Source organism: Thamnophis elegans, chromosome 13, assembly GCF_009769535.1.
Source record: "Thamnophis elegans isolate rThaEle1 chromosome 13, rThaEle1.pri, whole genome shotgun sequence".
Classification (NCBI taxonomy): Eukaryota; Metazoa; Chordata; class Lepidosauria; order Squamata; family Colubridae; genus Thamnophis; species Thamnophis elegans.
The window spans coordinates 35,224,520-35,247,801 of record NC_045553.1 but is presented as its reverse complement, the minus strand read 5'-3'; the positions used below and the strand labels follow the sequence as shown (position 1 = coordinate 35,247,801).

General features: G+C 40.2%; 1 protein-coding gene across 1 annotated transcript in view; it reads right to left on the bottom strand.

Moving 5' to 3' along the window:
* The window catches only part of CAMK2B (calcium/calmodulin dependent protein kinase II beta), a 216,963-nt gene that overhangs the window by 40,831 nt on the left and 152,850 nt on the right, over nt 1-23,282 (bottom strand). Inside the window, exons 7-13 of the mRNA XM_032229280.1 lie at nt 14,306-14,408; nt 14,107-14,190; nt 12,615-12,709; nt 11,175-11,297; nt 10,180-10,263; nt 4,010-4,052; nt 1,139-1,219 (exon numbers count right to left, since the gene is read on the bottom strand). Of these exons, the coding sequence (XP_032085171.1) occupies nt 1,139-1,219; nt 4,010-4,052; nt 10,180-10,263; nt 11,175-11,297; nt 12,615-12,709; nt 14,107-14,190; nt 14,306-14,408 (613 nt within the window). The remainder of the gene's footprint in view (nt 1-1,138; nt 1,220-4,009; nt 4,053-10,179; nt 10,264-11,174; nt 11,298-12,614; nt 12,710-14,106; nt 14,191-14,305; nt 14,409-23,282) is intronic.

Below are 23,282 nucleotides of genomic sequence, written 5' to 3'. Positions count from 1 at the left end.
GCCCTTTCCATGCCTGGAAGAGGAAAGAGCTATGTTAGAAATATTAACATATTTGATTTCTGCACGCAAATAAGGAAATGCATGGGTGTCTTTTAGCAAGTATTTCAGCTATAATGAGCTTAACGGTTCTTAAGGCTCTCTTGTTCCAGGCATTTGGGCCAGGAGATAAGGCAAGCTCTGCTGGTGTTTGAGGATTCTTGATTTAACCAGGGCAACCTGGATTATATGTTGTTACAGTGGTTTTTATCTTTTACAGTTAGTTCTTGACTTACGAACGATCGCTTAGCAACCGTTCAAAGTTAGGATGGACCTTCCTAGAGCTACTTATGACCTGAATCCAAAGTTATGATGGCCAGAGGGAGGAGGGGGGGCTCCCAATGTGATTGCATTTTGGGTGCTCGGCAACCAGCCTGCATTGATGGCACTTGCAGTATCCTTGCAATAGGCTATTTAGTTTCAGTCATGAAGACCAACGTGGCAATTTTTGAGGAGAAATCATGTGCAACACCTCACAATCTCACCAAACACCTCACAAGTAAGGAAAGTTGGGATGATGGGAAGGACAGATCAAGTGACAATTAGATGCATTCATCAGGCAATCACCCTCTCTCCTTTTATTAAGACTGCGACTGTTCTTCATCGTTTCCATGTTCTATTGGATATATTTGTTGTTAGAGTAATAGCCTCAGGTGGTATTTGATAATATATGATAGTATATTTGCAAAATATGCTAAAATAATATCCACCCACCAGCTCTTCAACCTCTAGCAACATCATCATTATGCAGCCTTCAAATTGTGCGTGTCCTTTCCTGTCATTGGTCTGCAACTTTCATCCTGCTTCATACAGAGACCGCTGGCTTGCAACTTTCACGTTAATTGATTTCAATCCTTTCCTGTAACATTTCCATGACCATTTCTAATCACGACTGAATGGAGCGCAACAGAACGGACACCGCTAAACAGACAGACTTCTACAGAGGGAAGTCCTCGTTTGGGCTCTTTGGAAGTAAAAAAGGCTAGCTCTGAGTCTTACAACAGGGTGGGATGAAGTGCTTTGGATGGATGACACAACATGCACTCAAGATTTCAAAACGAGAAAGGGGAAAGTGAGGAGGGTCTCTTCCGGACATGTCTACCTTGCTCCACCAACCCAATGGTGGCACCGGAGGCTGCTGCTGCTGCAGACATGGTGGCAGGAGCGGTAGTCTGTCTGCCCACTGTTAGCGCCAGAGTGGAAAACAAAGAAATAAAGGACAGCAAGTAGGAAAAGGGATGGGGGAAAGAGTTAGAGAAGAGCGGAGGCAGAGAGAGAGAGAGAGAGAGAAAGAAGAAAAGGCAGAGGGAAAGAAAGAAGGGGAAAGAAAGGAGACAAAGGAAGCAGAACAAGATTAGAGTTAAAAGTTGAGATGAAGAGACATGACTTTTGGTAGCAAACGTGCATTCACTTTTACACAATCCATGGATCTTTTCCGTCAGATCAAGAGTTATTATAATCTTCTTTCTCTGCACTGGAAGCCCATCAACTGTAGGGAAACTCTTGAGTCCTGGTTTAGACTCATAGATTTTGATGCTCTAAAGTACTCATTCTGCTACTGAGTCCTGGAAAGCATGATGGCTAGGAAAGGCTTCCGTAGGACCAGGATTAATCAAATGCAAGTGTGTTAGGAATATAATCTAACGGTTGGGTTGGCAATATTTAAATCATGTAAAAACGCTGTACCTGTTTCTTTAAATCATACTGTAAAATGTGATTGGTTGCTGTTCTCCTCAATCGGCCATAAGAGGGAGCCAGAATGACTGTTAGCTCTCTGTTCGTTAGATGCTGGGCTGATCTGATCTGAGTGCCGTGAGCTATTGTAAGTTTTGCAACTGTTAGCAAATTTTGTGTACCAGACTGTTTATATGATACTGGACTTTGTTATTTGGATTATCCCTTAACTGAAAGACATTGATGACTGACTGTTTTATCCGTGTATGACGGACTGTTTGATGGACTCTGATACCTCTATTTCCACAAAAGTAAAAGCCTATTGAAACTGCAGTGTCTCTGTATGCTGGTTTGTGTGTCCTCCAACACAACTCTCACAACGCTTTGTTGAACGTACTCGCTCTCCCAATGGGGAGCTTACCTAACAAAGTGGAATGAACAAGTTCTGCTGAACATTAAAGTCCTACTGTTGGGGTAGAGAATTCCTAGATGTTGCTAAAGCATGGAATGCAGTATGGGAGCCATGCACCTCTTCTGCTGTTGGCTTCCTGAGCTTATTAAAACACTGCAATCCTCATTTTTCCACTTCTGGGGTTTCCTCCACTATGATTCCAAACCTCTTAATGGAAGAAACACTTAGCAAGGAATGCTTAAATGCCAAGTTTGAAAGCCTCAAATCCAGAAAATACTGTGATTCCATTTTTTTAAAAATAGAATTTGGAAATCACCATAAAATTACTTAGGAAGAAGTAAGAGAAACTCATGGCAGAATACAGGTGCCTTGCAGCCATCACCTGTTTTCCATCTGGGAGGATCAGGCAGCTATTAAAATCCAGTAGCTTACCCAGCTATAATTCCAGGAGATTCCATCAATCCCCCGGCTAGCAACAGGCTAGGAGTAGAATGAAAAGTTTGAGATTTATTTCTTTATTGCTGAAGATCACTGCTTCTTTCAACATCTTTACCCATCTTCATTCTTCTTCCCCAATGTTTTCAAAATGCCACAGCTTCCCAGTCCCTTTGTCCATCAACACCATCCACAGTTTCCTCCCAGAAATTCCTGCATCCTGGTTTAGATAAATAATACATCTTTATCTGAACTAACAGCCCTTTACAACCCCTGATAGCTTCAGAATTTGAATTTTTGAGGTGCAGAAAATGGATTGTGCTGTGATTCGCTGGAAATTTCATAGGGCTTTGATTAGGCCCATGAACAGTGATGGGAAAAGAAACCCCCGCAGGAGAGCAAGGAAGGAGAGACAACAGTAGAGGTGGACTATTGCTTGAGGCATCTACTCAGCCATCTTTCACCCTCATTGTTTTTAGAAATCAGATGTGGTTTGTTTCCATTTTTTTTGGCAGGAAAAGCAATTCATTTCCCATAGTAGGAAAGTACTTGGCTCATTTAGAAAGTGTTTCCAGGACAGATGTCCGTTATGCACTAAGACCCACAGGTGGAACAAGCTCGCTGCAATTCTGCCTCCCCAGGCAGAAGCCAACTCAAAGAATTAATGCACTATAGTCCAAAGCATGCGCCTTCTCAAGACTTCCCTTCTATTAGATTACCAAGTCCACCACCCCCACTCCCCAACAGGCAAAACTAAGGAAACAACCTAAGGAATCTGCCCTACTTAAACCAGGAACAGTTTTAGAATAATAAGAGGACTGTTTCAGAGACAGAGGAAAAGGACTTTGGAGGAATTTTCAGCAACTCCTGAAAGTTCTGGGGTAGAGTCAGGATTAAACTGCATTCAAGTTAGCTAGCTAAGTGTAAGGAGGAACCTGGGAAATGTAAATTGAGGACAGTTGGGGAGGGAGGGGGGCAGAAGGAGCCACACAGAAAGCCTGCATGGATGGGTATACCAGTGCTAAAGCATCAAATACAAAGACTTTGGCTTCATTTATTTAGGACAATGAAGGAGGAGAACAGATCCACAGGAAGTTTGGCAGGGCTCATGAAAGCTAGCTTGTTGGAAGGCCTTTCATGGCCATTCAGGATTTCCCCCCCTGCCTTTTAAATCACTGAATGAATGAATAAGTAAATAAATAAAGTTTGGGGCCTACCTCTGGTCCCGGTTTAACCTTTCTGATGATAAAACGGCCATGCCAAAGAACACAGAGCATTAAGAGAAAAGGGATGAATGTGACATCTCGAAACTGAGGCTAAATAAGAGTGGTTTAGAAGAATTTCTTTTTGCTTGCTTGCTTCATTTTAATTAAAAGAGGTTTGGAAAGCACTGAGGTGTATTTTCTATTTTTATTTTGGCTTGTCATTTAAGCAAAGCAAAGCTTTTCTCACCTGAAAAGTTTCTTGTTGCCAACATAGTAGTAAGAATGGCACCCTAAAAGGAAGAAAGCAGAGAGAGAAAAGTAAATAGACGTAAAATGGAAATTCTTGAAAGAACTTTAAACATGAAGGAAAAAAGGGAATAGAATTTATGTAGCATAAACAAAGGAAAAGTAATGCACCAAATTGATTTCTGTCTTCTTAAAGGAAGAGGTGTTAATATACTGTAGACTTTTTTTTTTAGATATTTATGTATCAGTATAAAATTCTTTGCTAGAAATTGTTCCGATCTCAAAGGATGACAGGAAATCTCAACAGTTATGTTGGTGCATCACTGGAGATCATATTTGCATTCTAACATGACCCCTATGCAGTACAGATAGTCCTTGACTTATCACCACTATTGAGCCCAAAAATTTATGTTGCTAAGTGAGATGTCTGTTAAGTGAGTTTTGCCCCATTTTATGAACTTTTTTGCCACAGTTATTACAATACAATACAATAGCAGAGTTGGAAGGGACCTTGGAGGTCTTCTAGTCCAACCCCCTGCCTAGGCAGGAAACCCTATACTGTTTCACTGAATTACTGCAGTTGTTGAATTAATTGAATTACTGCAGTTGTTAAATTAGTAACATGATTGTTAGGTGAATTTTGCTTCCCCTTTGACTTTTAAAAAAAAGACTTATATATCACTTTACAGTGCTTTACAGCCCTCTTTTTGCCCATTTTATGAACATTTTTGCCACAGTTATTACAATACAATACAATACAATACAATAGCAGAGTTGGAAGAGACCTTGGAGGTCTTCTAGTCCAACCCCCTGCCTAGGCAGGAAACCCTATACTGTTTCACTGAATTACTGCAGTTGTTGAATTCATTGAATCACTGCAGTTGTTAAATTAGTAACATGATTGTTAAGTGAATCTTGCTCCCCCACTGACTTTAAAAAAAAAGAATTATATATCGCTTTACAGTGCTTTACAGCCCTCTTTTTGCCCATTTTATGAACTTTTTTGCCACAGTTATTACAATACAATACAATAGCAGAGTTGGAAGGGACCTTGGAGGTCTTCTAGTCCAACCCCCTGCCTAGGCAGGAAACCCTATACTGTTTCACTGAATTACTGCAGTTGTTGAATTAATTGAATTCATTGAATCACTGCAGTTGTTAAATTAGTAACATGATTGTTAAGTGAATCTTGCTCCCCCACTGACTTTAAAAAAAAAAGAATTATATATCGCTTTACAGTGCTTTACAGCCCTCTTTAAACGGTTTACAGAGTCAGCCTATTGCCCCCAACAATCTGGGTCCTCATTTTACCCACCTTGGAAGGATGGAAGGCTGAGTCAACCTTGAGCCTGGTGAGATTTGAACTGCCAAATTGCAGTCAGCCGGCAGTCAGCAGAAGTAGCCTGCAGTACTGCACTCTCACCACTTGCTTGTCAGACGGTCGCAAAAGGGCATCACGTGACCCTGAAACACTGCAACCGTCATAAATATGAACCAGTTGCTAAGCATCTGAACTTTGATCAAATGACCATGGGGATGCTGTAATGGTTGTAAGTATGAAAAATGGTCGTAAGTCACTTTTTCAGTGTCATTGTAATTCCGAACAGTCACTAAATGAACAGTTATAAGTTGAGGACTGCCTGTATTGTCCCTGCTGCCCAGTCAAGTGACAAAAGAAACAGTCATGGATTGCTGAAAGTTTGTGTCCACATTTCTCACAGTCCTATTCTTTCAAGCCCAAAGGCAAGGTCTCCAAGTGGGTTTGTAATCTATTATTAAGTTCTCACCCCTCTCCATCCCTCTAAAGCACAAAAGGGTTATTATCTTCATAATAGATCTCTGAGCAAAGTCCAGCTGAAATAATAATACTACCTGCCTAAAATCATCTGTTGACCTTCACAAGAAATGGTAGCCCAAATAGTGGTTCACCAAATTCCACACACTAATATTCTGCCTTTTGTGTTTTTCATTATCCCAGCTGCAATCCACTTACATAACACCACCATCCCTGAAACAGGGAATTCTAAAATGAAAATAAAACTAGTATTAAAAAGACAGCACAAGCTGACTGTTGCCTCTGTCTTTGGAAAGTTGATTCATTGAAGAATAGCAGAAAATCCTCCCTAATTGCTAAAAAGAACTGATTTTCTGAAGTGGATTGTTGATTAACATTCAAATCTTTGCAGGAAAAGATTAATATAGATAACATGCTGTTGGGCAAAAAGGAAATAATTCCATTTCTTTTCATTATAGCTAACCTTTGCCATGCTTGGAAAGTTAAAGACATCTTGTCAAATAAATCAGATCAATTAGTATGAGGCCTGGAGAATGTACAGAAGATAAATGCTTGTGCCCTAAGCTCATTGTAATAGTATATCACTTTTCCAATACACGGAATATACATGAAATAATGTGCAACAGACACAGAATTATCAGGTAATGAGTGCGTTGTAATAAGAAATAGGCTACTTTTAGAAAAGAAACAGATGTCTAAACTTTGGGGCAAATTTCAAAATTATTTCTAACATGTCCTGAAGGATAATCATTTTTATTTGCCCCACTAATGTCTCCCTCATCCAAAGCAGGAGTAAAGAGTTTTAATTTGATTTTAAAACCAACAAAGAACTGAAGGGCAGCTTCTCTTGCTAACTTAAATGTTCCATAAACTTTACCTCTGGTTCATTATGTGTGTCAAATGTCACATTGGCCTGATTGGAAGGCTGCATGTCTGTAGTTTCCCGAATATACTATATAAAACAGGAGTGTCTAACTTTGGCCAGTTTAAGACTTGTGGATTTCAACCTTCAGAATGCCCAAGCCGGCATGGCATGGCATGGCATGGCATGACGGGGAATTCTGGGAGTTGAAATCCAAAAGTCTTAAAAGTGGCCAAGGCTGGATGCCCTTGGTATAGTAGGACAAAAACCTAACAGTGGGACTCTCCCATAGACATTATTTCCGGAGCCATGAATGGGTCATTTTATCCTTAGAGAATTGATATTCCTCCTTTATTTCATTTAATCTACTCTATGGAGATTCCCAGAAAGCTCCTTCATCTTCAGCCTATCACAAAGGACAAATCTTATCTTTTTCCCAGCCTTACTCCTTCCTGCTATGATGGAAACATAGCTGAGAGAAAGAACAGCTTAAGTCTTCACAGCTTTTCTCATGCAACACAACTATAACTTTAGCTACTGTCTTTGTCCATCAACTGCTTGCTCTGGTGGGACCGAGAGACATGGGGGACTAAGGTCATTGTGTGTTGAGTAAAGATGTGGCAATCGACACATTTGGAGGGGGACAAGTGATGTTCCTAAATGTTAGATGCAATCTGGCATCAGTAGCATCAGCTACTAAACAATGCATTCAGTCTACCCTTTGTGTGTTGGGACTGTCTTTGAATTGGAAATCAGGGCTGAAACATCTGGCTTAATGTTTTACTTTCCTTAAATGTAATTTTATTCCCTATCATCCATTTTCACTAACAGTTATATAAAGGACCAGTGCAGCTATGCTGGCTTTTCTAAAGATCAGTATTATTGCCAGAAAACCAACCTGAGTTGTCATGGTTCAAAACATGGCCATTACTTCTATTACCTTTATAAGAATTATAATATGGATAATCTGTGAGTTTGAAAGTGGTGATGCACAAATGCTTGTAACCTAACAACCAGTGGTGGGATTCAGCCAGCTCGCACCTATTCGGGAGAAACGGTTGTTAATTTTCTAAGCAGTTGGAAGAACTGGTTGTTGGAAGAAATCTCATTTTGATTCCCCCCCCCCCAACTTTACAGGGTTAATCCTGTAAGGAAGGCAGGAAGGAAACATTCTGGTGTTGCTTCTAGCCGAATCTTTATTGCCCTGCTTACAGAAACTGCCTCTCCGGTTAACCCTTATTACATTGTCACAGCTAAGGAGAAGCGCCCATCGACGTGAGTGACATTGAGTTGGCCACGCCCACCCAGTCACATGACCACTGAGCTACGCCTACCCAGCTGGTCATTAGGACAGAGAACGGGTTGTTAAATTATTTGAATCCCACCACTGCTAACAACATGCTACATGTAACTGATGAGGGTTTTATGTTTCATGTACTGTTTGTCTTTATTTGTTTAAAAATAAAATAAAAACTTTAAAAAAAGAATTATAATAATTTTAATTAATGTTTATCATAAATCAAGGAAGTCATAATGCAATTAATCTTAGAGGGCAGAAAAAAGTTGGTCAACCTCATCCTAATCGAAAAACTAATCAGGTATTTTTGAAGGTTTTATTCTGGTTTTAACAAAAGATACAGGGTGAATAGAGTGTTCAGAAAGAGAAGATTGAGTGTTTTTATCACTTTTATTTCTATAAAAGCCATGTCATGGGTCTCAATATTTTCCATAGAAAAAAGAATAAAAGCACTTTACCTCCTTAAGGTAATTCAGTATACAGATGAAATGGGGGAATGTAAACTAGGAAACGTGTATCACAAACCTGGATTTTAATAGTAAATTCTAAGAGAACTGGTGATTTTTAGAACAGAAAAAAAGAATAGCGTGAGATCACATCAATATTTTTAGACTTGGGTATAATTAATCTGGGACAGAAGAGAAGAGACGTCACACAAATAGTAAACAATTTATTTTCTTTTCAACTATAATAACAATAAGGAAATGTTAATGGATACTTTTGGTGATTATTAAGTAGAAATGTTAAATCTCTTAGAGTGTATTAGATTTTAAATGTTTATTTTGTTAACATGTAATTAATCACAATAATAACAATGAAGTGATAACCTTAATTAGTAAAATAAACTGGATATAAATTGCAATCTGGGGATTAGGGAAAAGACCTGTAACTTTTATTAATACATTTCTGTTGAGAGCTGGTTATAAAGGTATAATCTCTTTTGGGCCTGAGCGGAGGAGAGATGAGATAAATAGTAAATAATTTTTAGTTAATCTACAATAATAATAGGAAATGTTGATAGATAATATTTAACGATATATACAGGTGTGTTGTACTAGTAAAAGTAAATCTGACAGAAGCGTTAATTTGTGAATTGGGGGGGAAAAGTGGAGGGAATGTTAGACATCCTACTAATTGACTCTTTTTTTAGAATATGTTATAAAGATGTAAAGTTATGGTAGACTCATTGATATTGTGAAAGTATGGCAGTAGGTGGTTGTGTCTTTAAATATAAATGATTTTAGATAAAAACAAGTTTAAGTAACTGTAATCAAATATAGTGATAGTAAAATACATAAATTCTAAAATGTACAACTTAATTTGAATGACGTATATGTAATGATTGTGGAAGAAACACACAAAATGTATTTGTACAATGGACACGCTTTCTACAAAATGTAATGAAAGATGATTCATTTTTTCTTCTTTATGTGTATATAAAAACAATAAAAAAAAATTAAAAAATATTTTTAGATTTTTAACGAGAAAAAATGATAGAAAGATGCATATACAATTAGATGTACGGATATGGCGAACATGGAAATATGGTTGGGTACGACAAATCTTAAGAAAACTCCCTTTTATGAACCTGTAATCCCTTAATTCAGGGTAGAGTTGGAGCAACTGAATGGAGCTGAACATTTACTGGCTGGATGCCCTTCCTGACGTCAGATGGAGTTCACAACAGATATTTGCAGATCTTAAGAATAGCAGCCCAAAAGGTGAAGAATCGCAAAAACCAAAAGAGTAGAGAAGTTGAGAAAGTGAAAAATGATCATCACGAAGACAATGGAGAAATAAACATTGGAACAGGGAAAGACAATGAAGAGGCAGGAAGAGTCAACATAAATTGTACAGACAATTCAGTCAACTTGTAAGAGGCAAAATCCAAATTGAACAAAACATGGAAGGCCAGAATTGAAACCTGTGATTACAGACAAAATGACTGAGAAGGTTAAAAAGATAGGAAGATGATGGCAGAGATTATGAAGAGGAAAAGTTGTAAGCTGACGTAAAAGAAGTTCAATCTGTTCAAAACATGATAGATGGTCAAGAAAAGTCACCTTTATATGATGAAGGAAAGAGGCTAAGGATAGTTGATTTATATTACTAAGGGCAGAGTCAACAAAACTATCCCACTTACAGGACCCGCTAAGAGAGATTCGGCACTGAAGGTCCTCGTGCATTTCCACCTTCATATCTCCTTAAATCGCTTACCTTGAGCTTCCTTCTTGCATTGAACTTCTTCAAGCACTCTACGGTCTCCTGCCTGTGCATCATTGAAGCCACTGTTGAACGTTGCTGGGGGAAAAAAGAACATTACAAGGCATGAGAGTGTGATAGGGAAGCCAGGAGCTAAAATCTAAAGTGTTTGGGCCTGGCATTAAAAAAAGTGCATGCAGGAAAAAAAAAGGGGGGGGGGGAATCAACAAAAAAGCAAGGTGAGTTGAGTTTGTTGGGAAACAGAGACAGACTTGGGTGTATCTAATACATGCAGGTTCTTAAAACAGCTTAGGGACCAGTTAGCCATATTGAGTGCACTGTGAAGGATGTCCTTGAAGCAGTCCATGGAAAGGTGGTTGTAGTATCTTCCTACCCAGGCAGTTTCCCCAGCACCATGCAACCCATTGTTCTGTAGACCCCCCAATAGCAGCATATGTAGGTCAGCTTTTTGGAGAGGAACATTGGAATCACTAACAATAAGGTTAGCCCAAACATACTGTAGGGGGAGACCAGTAATGGGCCTCCTTGTGGCTCAATGGATCCTCCCTGGATCCTCCCCATCTAGCCTCTTCTCAGTGGATCCTTCTTGGATCATCCAAGCTCTTTTAGTCAGGCTTGCCACAGAATACTCAAAATAGTGAAGTTATATAAACGAGGTCATTTAAAACAGTGGTCTCCAACCTTGGCAACTTTAAGACCTGTGGACTTCAACTCCCAGAGCAAAGCTGGCTGAGGAACTCTGGGAGTTGAAGTCCACAAGTCTTAAATTTGCCAAGGTTGGAGACCACTGATTTAAAGTAGAGGTACTCTCATAAAAGCTTTTGGGGAGCTTATACATCCTTAGCATTATTTTGCTAATATCCTATCGTAGAAGGTGTAACTATTATAATCTCTTAAGGGCACTAAACAAGGAAACTTGGGATTCCTTTAACAATGTTTTGAGCAGATAGGTTGAATCTAAGCAGGAAGGAAAGTGCCATCATACTTACGCAGACCCATGGATGTTTCAGAGCTTCGTGTGCTGTGATTCTCTTTGCAGGGTTGATGGTTAACATTTGATTTATGAGGTTTTTTGCTTCAGGAGTGACTGTGTCCCATTCAGGAGAAGGAAACTAAGGGAAGGAGATATTGCAGGAAAACAACTTTAATATTAAAAGAAGAGGGTCTTCCCTGACCAATTAAGTTGGTATTTCTAATAAAAATGCTAGAGTAACACAAAGACACAACAGAAATCTGAGGCATGAGCCAAGATTTCACCCACAAATTGCTTTTAAATCTCAATATGAGGTATCAGTTACAGATATTTTTTAAAAAGAATGTATATCAGAGGTGGGTTCCTACCAGTTCGCACCTATTCGGTAGAACCGGTTCGTCAAATCTACCGAACCGGTTAGAAGAGGTTCCACCAGTGGACCCGGAAAGCAGGCCACACCTACAGAAGAGGTTCCAAATTTTTTTGAAACCCACCACTGGTCCTTGGATATGATTATTCTACACTATAATGCTCATATTTATAAAACTCAGTGCCTCTGTGAAAGGTAAGGATGACTACTGCGTTTGTGGTGCAATCAGAACATTGCGTGTGTTGAAGTTGTTTTAACGCAAACCAAAGATGCCTTTTAAAAAACAAGTTTGCATCATATTCTTATGCCTGCCAGTGCTGTGTGTGAGGTAATTTAAGGTGGTTCTGACAAGTGTCGTCGGCATCTTCATATCCGGTCACATGGGCTGCAAGCCACTCCCATCCAGTCACATGGGCGGCAAGCCACTCCTACAAAGGAGACCACACCCACAGAGTAAGTTCGAACAATTTTTGAAACCCACCACTGATGTATATGATTTATTCCATTTGAATCATTGTTATTATATTTGGCAATATTTTTTTAATGGACATATTATTCTAAATCAGGCATGACCAACCCATAGCCCGCCTATGGCCCTGGGCTGCTGGTCACAAGATCATAAACTTTTGAAATTATGATGTGATTTTTTTTAAAGATAGTTATTATATTGTTATTGTTGTTGTAGTAGTTACTATATTATATATTTTATACAAGGCCCAAGACAATTCCTCTTCATTCAGTGCGACCCAGGCAAGCCGAAAGGCTGGACACACACACCTGCTGTAAATCATGATTTCTTTATTTCATAAATAATTAGTTGAAAGCAATACAGCGAATTAGGGCTTACAGTGATATGTAAAGCCAAGCTATCTATCTTGACAGCTATTGATTGAAGAGAGAAACAAATGCCCTTTGGAAACACAGCATTCTCATAGTCTCAAGGAGACTTAAGCTCCTGCTGAGGAGCTTACAATTAGCCAAATACATGATTTTAAGAAAAGCAACTTCTGAACTTTTTTCTTCAGTCAGTGAAACTTCACAAGTTGTAAGACAGAGGGAACACAAGCAAAAGAAACCACTGCTCACATCGTAGGCACCAGCCTTAATCTGTTGGTACAGCTTGTGCTGATCCTCATCCCAAAAAGGAGGATATCCCACGAGTAAGATGTAAAGAATAACACCTGGGGGACAGGGGAGAGAATGGAACAAAAGCAAATAGATAAACAGACAAATGATACGTTGCAATGTGTTTTAAGATGGCCATTTGATTAATCAATCAGCAATAATCTAAACCAGTGCATTTGCTGGCTGGGGAATTCTGGGAGTTGAAGTCCAGACATCTTCAAGTTACCAAGGTTGAGAAACACTGATCTAAACTAAACTAAGCAAGTGAACAGATCCAAATCTTGAGTTGCATATCCTACTCATCCTGATTTGGGACAGGAAGAAAGCAAGCAAGGAAACAAGCAAATGGCTTCTGATCCTCATCTTGCGATCTACAATAGATTTCCAAATTGTAGGCAAGGGTGCGAGGAGTTGCAGGCTACTTCTTTTACCAGGAGTGTGTGTTTGTGTTTGTGTGCGCATGTGCATGAGCATGAGCAAATGGGAGGTGAATAGTGATTGGAACAAGAGGCACATCCCATCTAGAGTGTTCACTGGTTTTCATCAGAAGGTGAAGACCTGGAGTGATATCCCTTCTAGCCATGGGCAGCCATAGACATGGTTAAAAAAAAGTCCACGTGTCGGCTATAATGGTGTGATTGCCTGATTTTTTTGTTTGGGACACACAAAAAGAAATGGAGCTTTGATAGTCCTGACATCGTTCCCATTTTGACCACAAGGTTTTATATACTCCATCTAGTCAAGCACAGTATCTGGTGACCACATAAGCACAACCCATGTCATTTTCCTGGCAGCCATACGGAATTGAATATCATCATGCCGCTTTGACTATTTTGCTCGTATCAGTGCTTAACGTAATGTTTATTATTGCAGGTTTTTTTCCTTTTTGCTCTGGGCCATCTTGAAAATTCTGTAAGGAGGAACATAAATGTATAACTTATAATAATATGTGACTTCAATCCAGGGGTGGGTTTCTCGCCCCGTTCCAACCGGTTCGGTTGGAACGGGGCCGGCGGCGTCCTCGTGCACGCATGCGTACTAGCGCCTGTGCGATGCTCCAGCTGCTCCTGGAGGATCGCGCAGGTGCTGTATGCGTTCTGCACATGCATGGAAGCGCAGAACTCGTCAAAACCGGGTAAGAAACGCGGGCGGGCGGGTGGATCCTTCGGCGTTCCCGGAAGTTACTTACTTCCGGGTTCGCCGACCAACCGGTTCGCTGGGACTGCCGCGAACCGCCTGAAACCCACCCCTGCTTCAATCAGTATCCAAACTATTTACTCTACAAAACTATCAGCATTCTATCAGAGTGTGTCTTCTGAGTTTTGAGGGCGACACACCAACTTTTGTGAGCTGCTCTGCAAAGCGGTGCGGAGCCATGGACTAAATGGGAAGCCCTCTCTGCAACTCTACGGGCCCACCATGATAAGAGTAGAAAGAAGTAGCTCTCTCTTACCGCATGCCCAGATATCCACAGGTTTCCCGTAAGCTTCTTTGCGTAGAACTTCTGGAGAAAGGTAGCCAGGGGTACCTGCAAAGCCTGAGGAAGAAAGCAAAAATTGCCAACACAGGTATGTTCACGCAACCGTCTGGCTCCACCGCAAAAAAATAAAATAAAGAAAAGAGGAAGGGAGCGTAGTTCCACCAGCACTCACCAAACCAGGCCTGCTGGTCTCCTTGCACCTCAATTGCCAAGCCAAAATCTGCCAATTTCACCGCTGCTCCTTTGCATTTGCTGGCCAGAAGCAGGTTCTCCGGCTGTCGGGATGACCCAACAGAATACAGGGTGACGTTTTCATAGTCATGTATTGTTTTGTGGTTAGTATCAATCAAAAGGGAAGGAGGGAGAAAAAAGAAACAACAACAACAACAACAAGAACAGCCAGTTTGCAGAAGCCATCAGACATCTGCAATCCTCCCCTCCCCTCCACACAGAGTGAAACAGACAGACCTAGAGAGAACCTCTTTAAGTGGAAGATTATCGCTAAAATTGAGAGACTCCATCGTACAGCTCATCTTTGCATGAATGGCTGGTGATAGACTGAATGGTGTTGACCTCATAACTGAACTCCCTGCTAGTTATTTGCATGATTTGATTTAGCAACGTCACGAGAGATCCAATCTGCTTTTGTGCCAGTATTTCTACCAATGCAACCCTACATGTGTTGACTTGGGAACTCAATCCATTGAAGGTGAGTAGACATGTTTAACACTGGCCTGTTAGCAGTACAGGCTCATCTCTGCTGCGTGTGTATCTACAACTTTGTAGTCTAACTTGTAATTAAACTGAGTGGCCTTCATTCAGAATTAGAGGGAGAGATCTTAACAGGTTCAGAAGCACAAGCTTCCTACAGTTCCAAGTAAGCTGTTTTTAAAATGAGTTTAAGTTGGGAAAAGACATTCACAATTTATTTTAAATGCACTTCTATGGGTCTATATTGGGAGGAGGTGCACACAAAAACTGCAAGGGGCATAAACAACCACCCAGCTTCACTTGCATTTCCTAGCACATGTTTTTTTCACTATATAGCTGTGACTTTCATGCTCTTGATTTAAACCTGGCTCATGATATATAGTGTCCTCCCTATAGCCCTCTGTGATACTAAAGAGCTAGAGAGGGCTTTGAAGCATCCATGATGTAATGTTTTGTGTTTACAAATCAGCATTCCAGGGGAAAAACTAATTTCTTGGGAACATTTGGGAGATAGATTTCCCTCCTGCTTGGAATATTGTTCTGCTATTCTAGAAAGAGTTTCCTAGAACAGGTAGTCCTTGATTTATGGCCACAACTGAGCCCAGAATTTATGTGGCTAAGTGAGACAGTTTTTGCCCCGTTTTTACAACCTTTCTTGCCACAGTTGCTAAGTGAATCACCGTAGCTGTTAAGGTAGTAACACATCCGTTAAGTGAATTTGGCTTCCAGGCTGGCTTTGCTTGTCAGGAGGTCACAAAAGGCGATCACATGAAGGGATCTGAATTTTGATCATGTGACCATGGGGGGGATAAGGGCAATGGCTCTAAATGTAAAAAAAACGCTCATAAGTCACTTTTTTTCAACGTCTTTGTAACTTTGAACGGTCACTAAATGAACTCTTGTAAGTCGAGGACTACCTGTAGAACATCTTGAGGATGCTTCCCTTAGAACTTGAGGCTTCGGTTGCGTTTGGTTTTGAAGGGGCTTGGATTAGATCTTCTCCAAGCAAGAACTATGGAGTGTGATGCTGGATTTCCTAGTATGAGATTGGGGCAGACTGGACGGTGGTGACAGGTTAGATAAGGCTAGATTCTCTCTTCCGCTTCTCTCTGGTCATGTCATAACTGTAGCAGAATGGGATGAATATGCATATATGTATATGTATATATAAATATGTATATGTATGCAACATTAAAGGAACATAATGGTGGGTCTCTGCTTTTCAGTTGGTAAACCGAGGACGACACAACAGACAATATTTGACCCACCAAACATGCACAAGGGCTCCCCTCCATTCCATCCTTTGTTTGAATTTTTTTTTTTATCCAACAAATATGGATTAATAAGCTCCGCTTTGCATCCCATTACAGCTGATATCCAAATAGGCAACCCGGACGCTAGCTGCTCAAAAGTTAGCAGACACAGAAGTATTCCTGTTGAATGCATTCCTTAGAAATCTTTGGCAATGTTACAAATTATAGAGGAAAAGAATGTATGCAAGCTTTGGAAAAGGATTAGGAGCAAACTGTGGCTGCCAATATGCAAGCATGCACAGCTGAGTCTACACACCATGCAACTTCCTTCTTAAGAGGTTTTAGGAAGGACGCCTTATTAAAAGCAAAAGAACTTAGACTCTACAGCCTGTACTAATGGGAAGTCCAATAGTTATTGATAAGAGATACCGTATATCCCACTGGAAAAAAAAAAGTAGGGCTTGATATTTAGACATTTAGCTATGCACTTTGGGATCAGCATCCTTGAATGGTGTGGGAGAATAAATGGACTTTCAGGGGAAAAAAATGCAGGCCACAGGAACCATTTGTGCTTCCGTCGGAGATGGAGACAACACAGGCTCATCCCCAACAGCCTGCGCCTGTGTTCAACGGGGAAGGGCCACAGGGCAGAAAACATCCTGCAGAAAACCCAGCTTCACAACAGAGTCCTTTCAGCAGGTCCAAGAAGGCTCCACACCCATTGCACTACTCACATTGCACTCTGAGGACACAGACAAACCTCCAAGTGGCCTCCATGACTCTCCAAAAGGAGGAGTATAAATCCTTCTCCACCATCCAGTCAGAGCTGAAGAAGCTCCTTGGATGAGGAGCAAAACGTCTTCAAAGAGAAACAAGGAAGTCCAGTTGCCTCTTGAAAATGCACCTTTGGGGCAAGCTGGATGACTGAGAAACTCTCTAGAAATAGGGCTTGATATGCTTAAGATCCTTCTAGCTAGCCATCAATTCACAGATACTATTACATCTCTCTGACCCAAGGAAGATCACCCAACAAAGGTGCTTTTTTTTTTTCAAAAGAGAACTGGGCTTTATTTATTTAACATTGAAGACATTTTGTTTCCCATCCAAGAAGCTTCTCCAGTTCTGACTGAATGGTGGAGAATGGAAGGATTTATATTCCTTGTAGCCATCTGGTTCTTGGCATTCTTTCTGAGAGACGCTGAAGCCCCCTTGGAGGTTTACCTGTGTCCTCAAGGTCACCTGAATAGTATAAATGGGTGTATGGGGCTTTTTGGAACTGCTGGTGTTGTAAATCCTTTCACTCCCCACCATTCAGTTAGAATTGAAGAAGCTTCTTGGATGAGAAGCGAAACATTTTCAAGGGGAAGAAAAGAAAGCTCAGTTGCCTTTGAAAAAAGCCGCTTTGCGACAACCATGACCTGGATGGCTGAGAAATCTCCATGGGACAAGGATCTGTGGGCCTATTCCATCCATTCTGATATAGGCAATCCCAAATATAATCGATTGCAGAACAGGAATCTACAGGTAGATGAGCAATGGAAAAATCCATGAGAGCAATGCAATGGCAGCTTCATATACTTTACTCTGGTGTGCCTTTGTAGGAAAAGGCCACCCTCACCCAGAGCCAATCTTACTTTTGAGATTGAAATGTCTACCTCTCAGTTCTTCATACTTTTCTTTTCTGCCCTGAAAGACCTAGATAAAGCTTCTTAACAACCGTGGGATGGCTATTTCTTCAGAGGCATGGTTGTTAAGGGATGGAAACATATTTCCAGCAAAAGAATAAAGTCCCCACTGCAGTTCTGCTGCAGGTAATGAACATCACTTTCCACTAGGATTTCACAACTGTCTTAGGCTTCAGTTGAACGATTTCAAGCTAGAGTTCTTCTTTGAACTATAATTCCCAGCTAGGAAACTCCAAAACAAGCTGCAACATCTATTATAGTCCACCCTTACAATGAATGGGAATTAAATTAGTTGTCTAACCGTATTGGTTTTAAGACAGCTTAAATAATACTGAATCTTGGAACTAGCATTATAAACTCAGGCCAGGGTATTTCTCAGTGACACAACCCATTTCCTGGCCTTCCTTCCCCCCGCCCCAATAAGCAACATCAAATTAAACAATGCAAGGAAGTATTTCCACCCAACAGTCATTGGCAGACACATCCTAGAAGCTCCATTAAATATGGAGGGAATCACATTTGTAACAAACTATTTTATTATTTATGTACATACCAATAAGACCTTTCAGAATATAAGCTAACATTTAGCCAAGTTACTGTACTGCATATTTCTATGTGTAGCAGCTAAGAAACTCAGAGGTCTTATTTGCACATCCCACTAACTATGCTGTGTTCAATAAACCCTAAGTGGCTGGTTTTATACTTCATACTCAGTTGGGAATCAAACTTCCTAACTACAATGGCTAGTTTCACACTACAACATAAACTAAAATCAAACAAGGCACATTATATCTTAATATATGAAGCTACAGGTTGTCTTTGGAATTACCTACAAATCATAAAATACCATGAGACCAATGTAGCTGGTTGGTCACACCGTTCCCTAGTAGACTTCTAAGTCAACTTGAGAATCCCTTTGTCTCTTCTTTATGGGTAATTTATAGTCACTATTATAAGTCAAGATAAATATTGCACTTTATTGATTTCATGCAAATGTCTAATGTATACAGTTATTGGTAATCAAGAGCCAAGGTCAACAACCATTAGTAAGTTATGTCCACTGAACCTTTGTCTAAAAAGCAAATAAGACCAATAATAAACAAATAAGACCAAGGAGCTTATAGTGGACTATAGAAGGAATAGATCAGACGTACAGCCCTTGCTTATCAATGGAGACCGAGTGGAGCAAATGGCCAGTTTTAAGTTTCTGGGTGTTATCTTAAAAGAGGACCTACCCTGGGGCACTGACATTACAGCACTGCTCAAAGGGGCCCAGCAGAGATTATACTACCTGAGACTCAGACCAACCTGAAAAAACCCACAGGAAAATCTGAAGGCAAATTGTTCCACTGATTAATTGTTCCGTCTATTTCTCCTTAGAACTAGGCTGCTTCTCTCCTTGATTAGTTTTGATCCATGAGTTTCCATCCGTTGCTTCTCGTCCTGCCCTCAGATACTTTGGAGAATAGGTTGACCACCTCTTCTTTGTGGCAGCCCCTGAGATATTGGAACGCTGGTATCATGTCACCTTCTTTTCATTAAGTAGGCATACCCAATAATTCCAACGATTCTTCGTGTGTTTTACCCTCCAGTCCTTAATCATCTTTGTTGCTCTTCTCTGCGCTCTTTCTAGAGTCTCAACATCTTTTTTTATCACGGCGACAAAACTGGATGCAGCATTTCCAAGTGTGGTCTTACCAAGGCATTACAAAGTGGTATTAAGACTTCAGATGATCATGAGTGCAAAGTGTTTTATATTTTAACTCCGAGCTTGAAAAATTAAAAAATAAAAAAAATAAAAATCCCTTTAAAAAAAATGTAATTATTTTTCAGAAAGATATTGGAGAAAGTCGGCCTTGCCACAACTAATTTTTCAAAGCACCCAGTTATTATGAACACTAGATGTTAGGAGATAATGGGTCGCTTCCAGATTAAGTTATCCTTAGAACAAATTGAAGGAAATGAAAAAAATGTGACTAAATTTAGTCCCCTTGATTTTAGTTGGTCCTTTGGAAATACTAAATTTAGAACTGAACCATTTAGGCTGCATTTCCTCATACATCTTGATAAAGTAACTCCACATGAATATTTTCATTTATACTTTATCTTTTGCATAAGAAATAAAATCAAAGGCTTTGTTTAGTTGCAAATATCAGAGTAAATATATTAATAGATGTGCTAAATGGACATTCTTTTGTAGTAAAGTATGAGTACACAAGTGTGAGATATTAATGCAGGAACTTTTCTCGTCACTACAGGTAGTCCTCACTTACTGACCACAATTAGAACCAACAACTCCATCATTAAGCATTGTGGTCACTAAGGGAAAAACACATGACCACAATGACCTTACAATGCCACTTCCGCTTTCATTGTTAAGTAAATCACCATGGCAATTAAGCATAACATCATGTGATTTCACTTTACTGAAACAATTGGTCACAAAGCTATTTTCTTTCCAAGTTTCGTATCCTCCTACAGTCACTCAAAGACAGTTAGTAAGCGAGGACTACCTGAACACACTTACATATTACCACAGGTGGATTTATCATTGGCACTATATTATCCCAAAACTGCACACACAAAAGCCCCTTCCTTAGAATAATAGAAGCTGGTTTAAAATTGCACAACTCCATTCAGTAAACAAACGGAATACACAGACGTTATCCCATGCATGTGAAATCACATTTCATCTCTCAGAGATTCTATTTTAGCAACCACGAAGAACCACAAGCTCTCCCATACTAAAACATGTTACCATGGGCAAATTCTTGGCAGAAGCTAAAACTTTTCAACCATGGAATGGAAAGCAAAGTGTTTTTTTTTTCCTACTTAAGTAACATTGTCCAAGGCTCTGGAGATATTTTTGCACATCTTGCCTAGTAAAGAGTTTAGGTAAGTTTATGCACAAATTTTATTAGGCATTTGTAAAGGCAATTCTGCTGCAAGCAAAGCCAGCTATTCAAATTAACCAAATGATTTTCCGACACTGATGCTTTGCTTGACTCCAGAAATGAACCCTCCAATTAGCTTGACACCCCAAACAATTGAGCCCTGCTTATGTTGAACAGAAAGTTAAAGATGTTAAACAATTTTGCCAGGTTTGTTTCTTTATTTATTTTTAATCTTAAAGGGTTTAACCTCTGGTCAAATTCTTGTTCCAAAGCCTAACAAGAAATAATAACCACAGAAGTGGAATGAGAGGGGTAGCCCAGATCTTTTTTTATAAAAGACCAACAGATACAGACACAGAACATTTCAAAAAGAAATTCCCAGGACACGGAGACAAAGAGGGGGGTCTTGTCAAGATTCCCCTTCTTTATTGCCACTACAACACACCCAGGCATTGCCAAACCTTAACCACCCATTAAACTTATCAAATACGATCTCTTTATAGTACTCCAGTGACATCTCAACTCAAAGGAGCGTTATAAAGAGGCCGGACAGGGAGTGTACCACAATCAGAAACCCAATACAGGAAAACTCACAGAAATAAATCATTTGCACACATTTAAACCAGACATAGAATGCATGCACACTTCTAGAAGAAGAGAGATGACAGCTGCTCTGTCTACAAACATCACTCTTTGGCTTAAAGTCTTGACCCAGACACCGAAGAACAGGAAGAAAAAAAGTTGGAAAGGGTGGGAAAATGAATGGCTAAAGGAAAGTGGAAGAAGGCAAGAAGTAAGTAAGTTGGGGAACCAAATGATAGTTCAGGTTTGCTGAAAATATTGGGATTTGGCTGTTCCTACGTCCTACCTACCCTATGGATTCCCTGGTTGGTCCTCCAACAGCTACCCAGAAATCAGCTCAAATCCACCAAACTGCATTAAAGTGCCAGGACCACAAATGCCATGCAAGCATGCAGAAAGAAAGGCTTTTCTCACATGGAACCCCAAAGCATGTTGCCAATGCTGGCAGAGGAAGATATACAATTGCAGAAGATATGACAGGATGGATGGATGGATCTAGAAGGTCTCCGCTGAATTAGGACAAGATCAGAGGTGGGTTCCTACCAGTTCACACCTATTCGGTAGAACCAGTTCGTCAAATCTACCGAACCGGTTAGAAGAGGTTCCACCAGTGGACCCGGAAAGCAGGCCACACCTACAGAAGAGGTTCCAAATTTTTTTGAAACCCACCACTGGTCCTTGGATATGACTATCCTACACTATCATGCTCATATTTATAAAACTCAGTGCCTCTGTGAAAGGTAAGGATGACTACTGTGTTTGTGGTGCAATCAGAACATTGCGTGTGTTGAAGTTGTTTTAACGCAAACCAAAGATGCCTTTTAAAAAACAAGTTTACATCATATTCTTATGCATGCCAGTGCTGTGTGTGAGGTAATTTAAGGTGGTTCTGACAAGTGTCGTTGGCATCTTCATATCTGGTCACATGGGCGGCAAGCCACTCCCATCTGGTCACATGGGCGGCAAGCCACTCCCAAAAAGAAGGCCACACCCACAGAGTAGGTTCGAACAAGTTTTGAAACCCACCACTGGACAAGATCATGAAGTATGGCATCTCTCCTATTAAGAAAACTTCTTGCAGTCCAGTATTCAACGGGGACTGTCTTTTAAAGTTCCAACTTGGAATAAGGCAGTGATAGCAAAGAGTAGTTTTGCGCCAATGTGGCCAAGACCATAGAAAAACCTCTGAGGTATTTCACATTCAAAGACTTGCACAAGAGGTCCAAAGAAACCTGCTAGGCAGTCTAAGCTGCACTTGTACAATCCATTGGTTGTGTGGAATTACACAGGCTCTAGAATTTAGGTATCCTGGATATAAAGCACCCCGATACCTTACCATGAATTACTACTAAACATCCTTCTTCAAGCATGCTCTATTTGACCTCTGAATTTCAATGAAAGCTGCAGTTTGGTGTTTCGCCACTGAAGGGAAATGGTTGCAACTAATTCTTCCATGTTCCTGAAAGCTAACAACCTCTTAGTTCTTTAAAACTCAGAACAAAACAACTTGGCTTCCCAATTATACTTCTGCGGCTTGGTAAAGTAAGACCGAAATCAACCGTCTCTTTTAACATGTAGAATCCAGATTATTTTGGCCTTACTTTTGCTCCAGGTGGCAAATTATTATGTTCTTGATTTACTGGTAATTGTAGCAAATGTGGGGGCATACTTTGCACATTTTCCTGGTTTATTCTGAGTTTAGGTATCTTTCCTTCTTTTAATCTGGATTCTTATGGCTCTAGAATGCATGCTACATGGGATGGTGATTGAATGCATGTTGCATGGGAAAGAGGGTGGGTGCATATCTGGATGGATACATACATACATGCACTGTGGTGGGGGTGGGGAGAAGGTAAGCTGTAAAGCAAGCAATTCTGCAATTTTCAGAGGCAAAAGAAATGGAAAACAATGCAACCCAAATCAGCAGTTTGATGTAAGGATGCTGTGGGGCAACATGAAGACCATAGATTCCCATCTCACTAGGCAAAACAAAGCAGTTTATCATGAGGTATAAAGTCAGCATA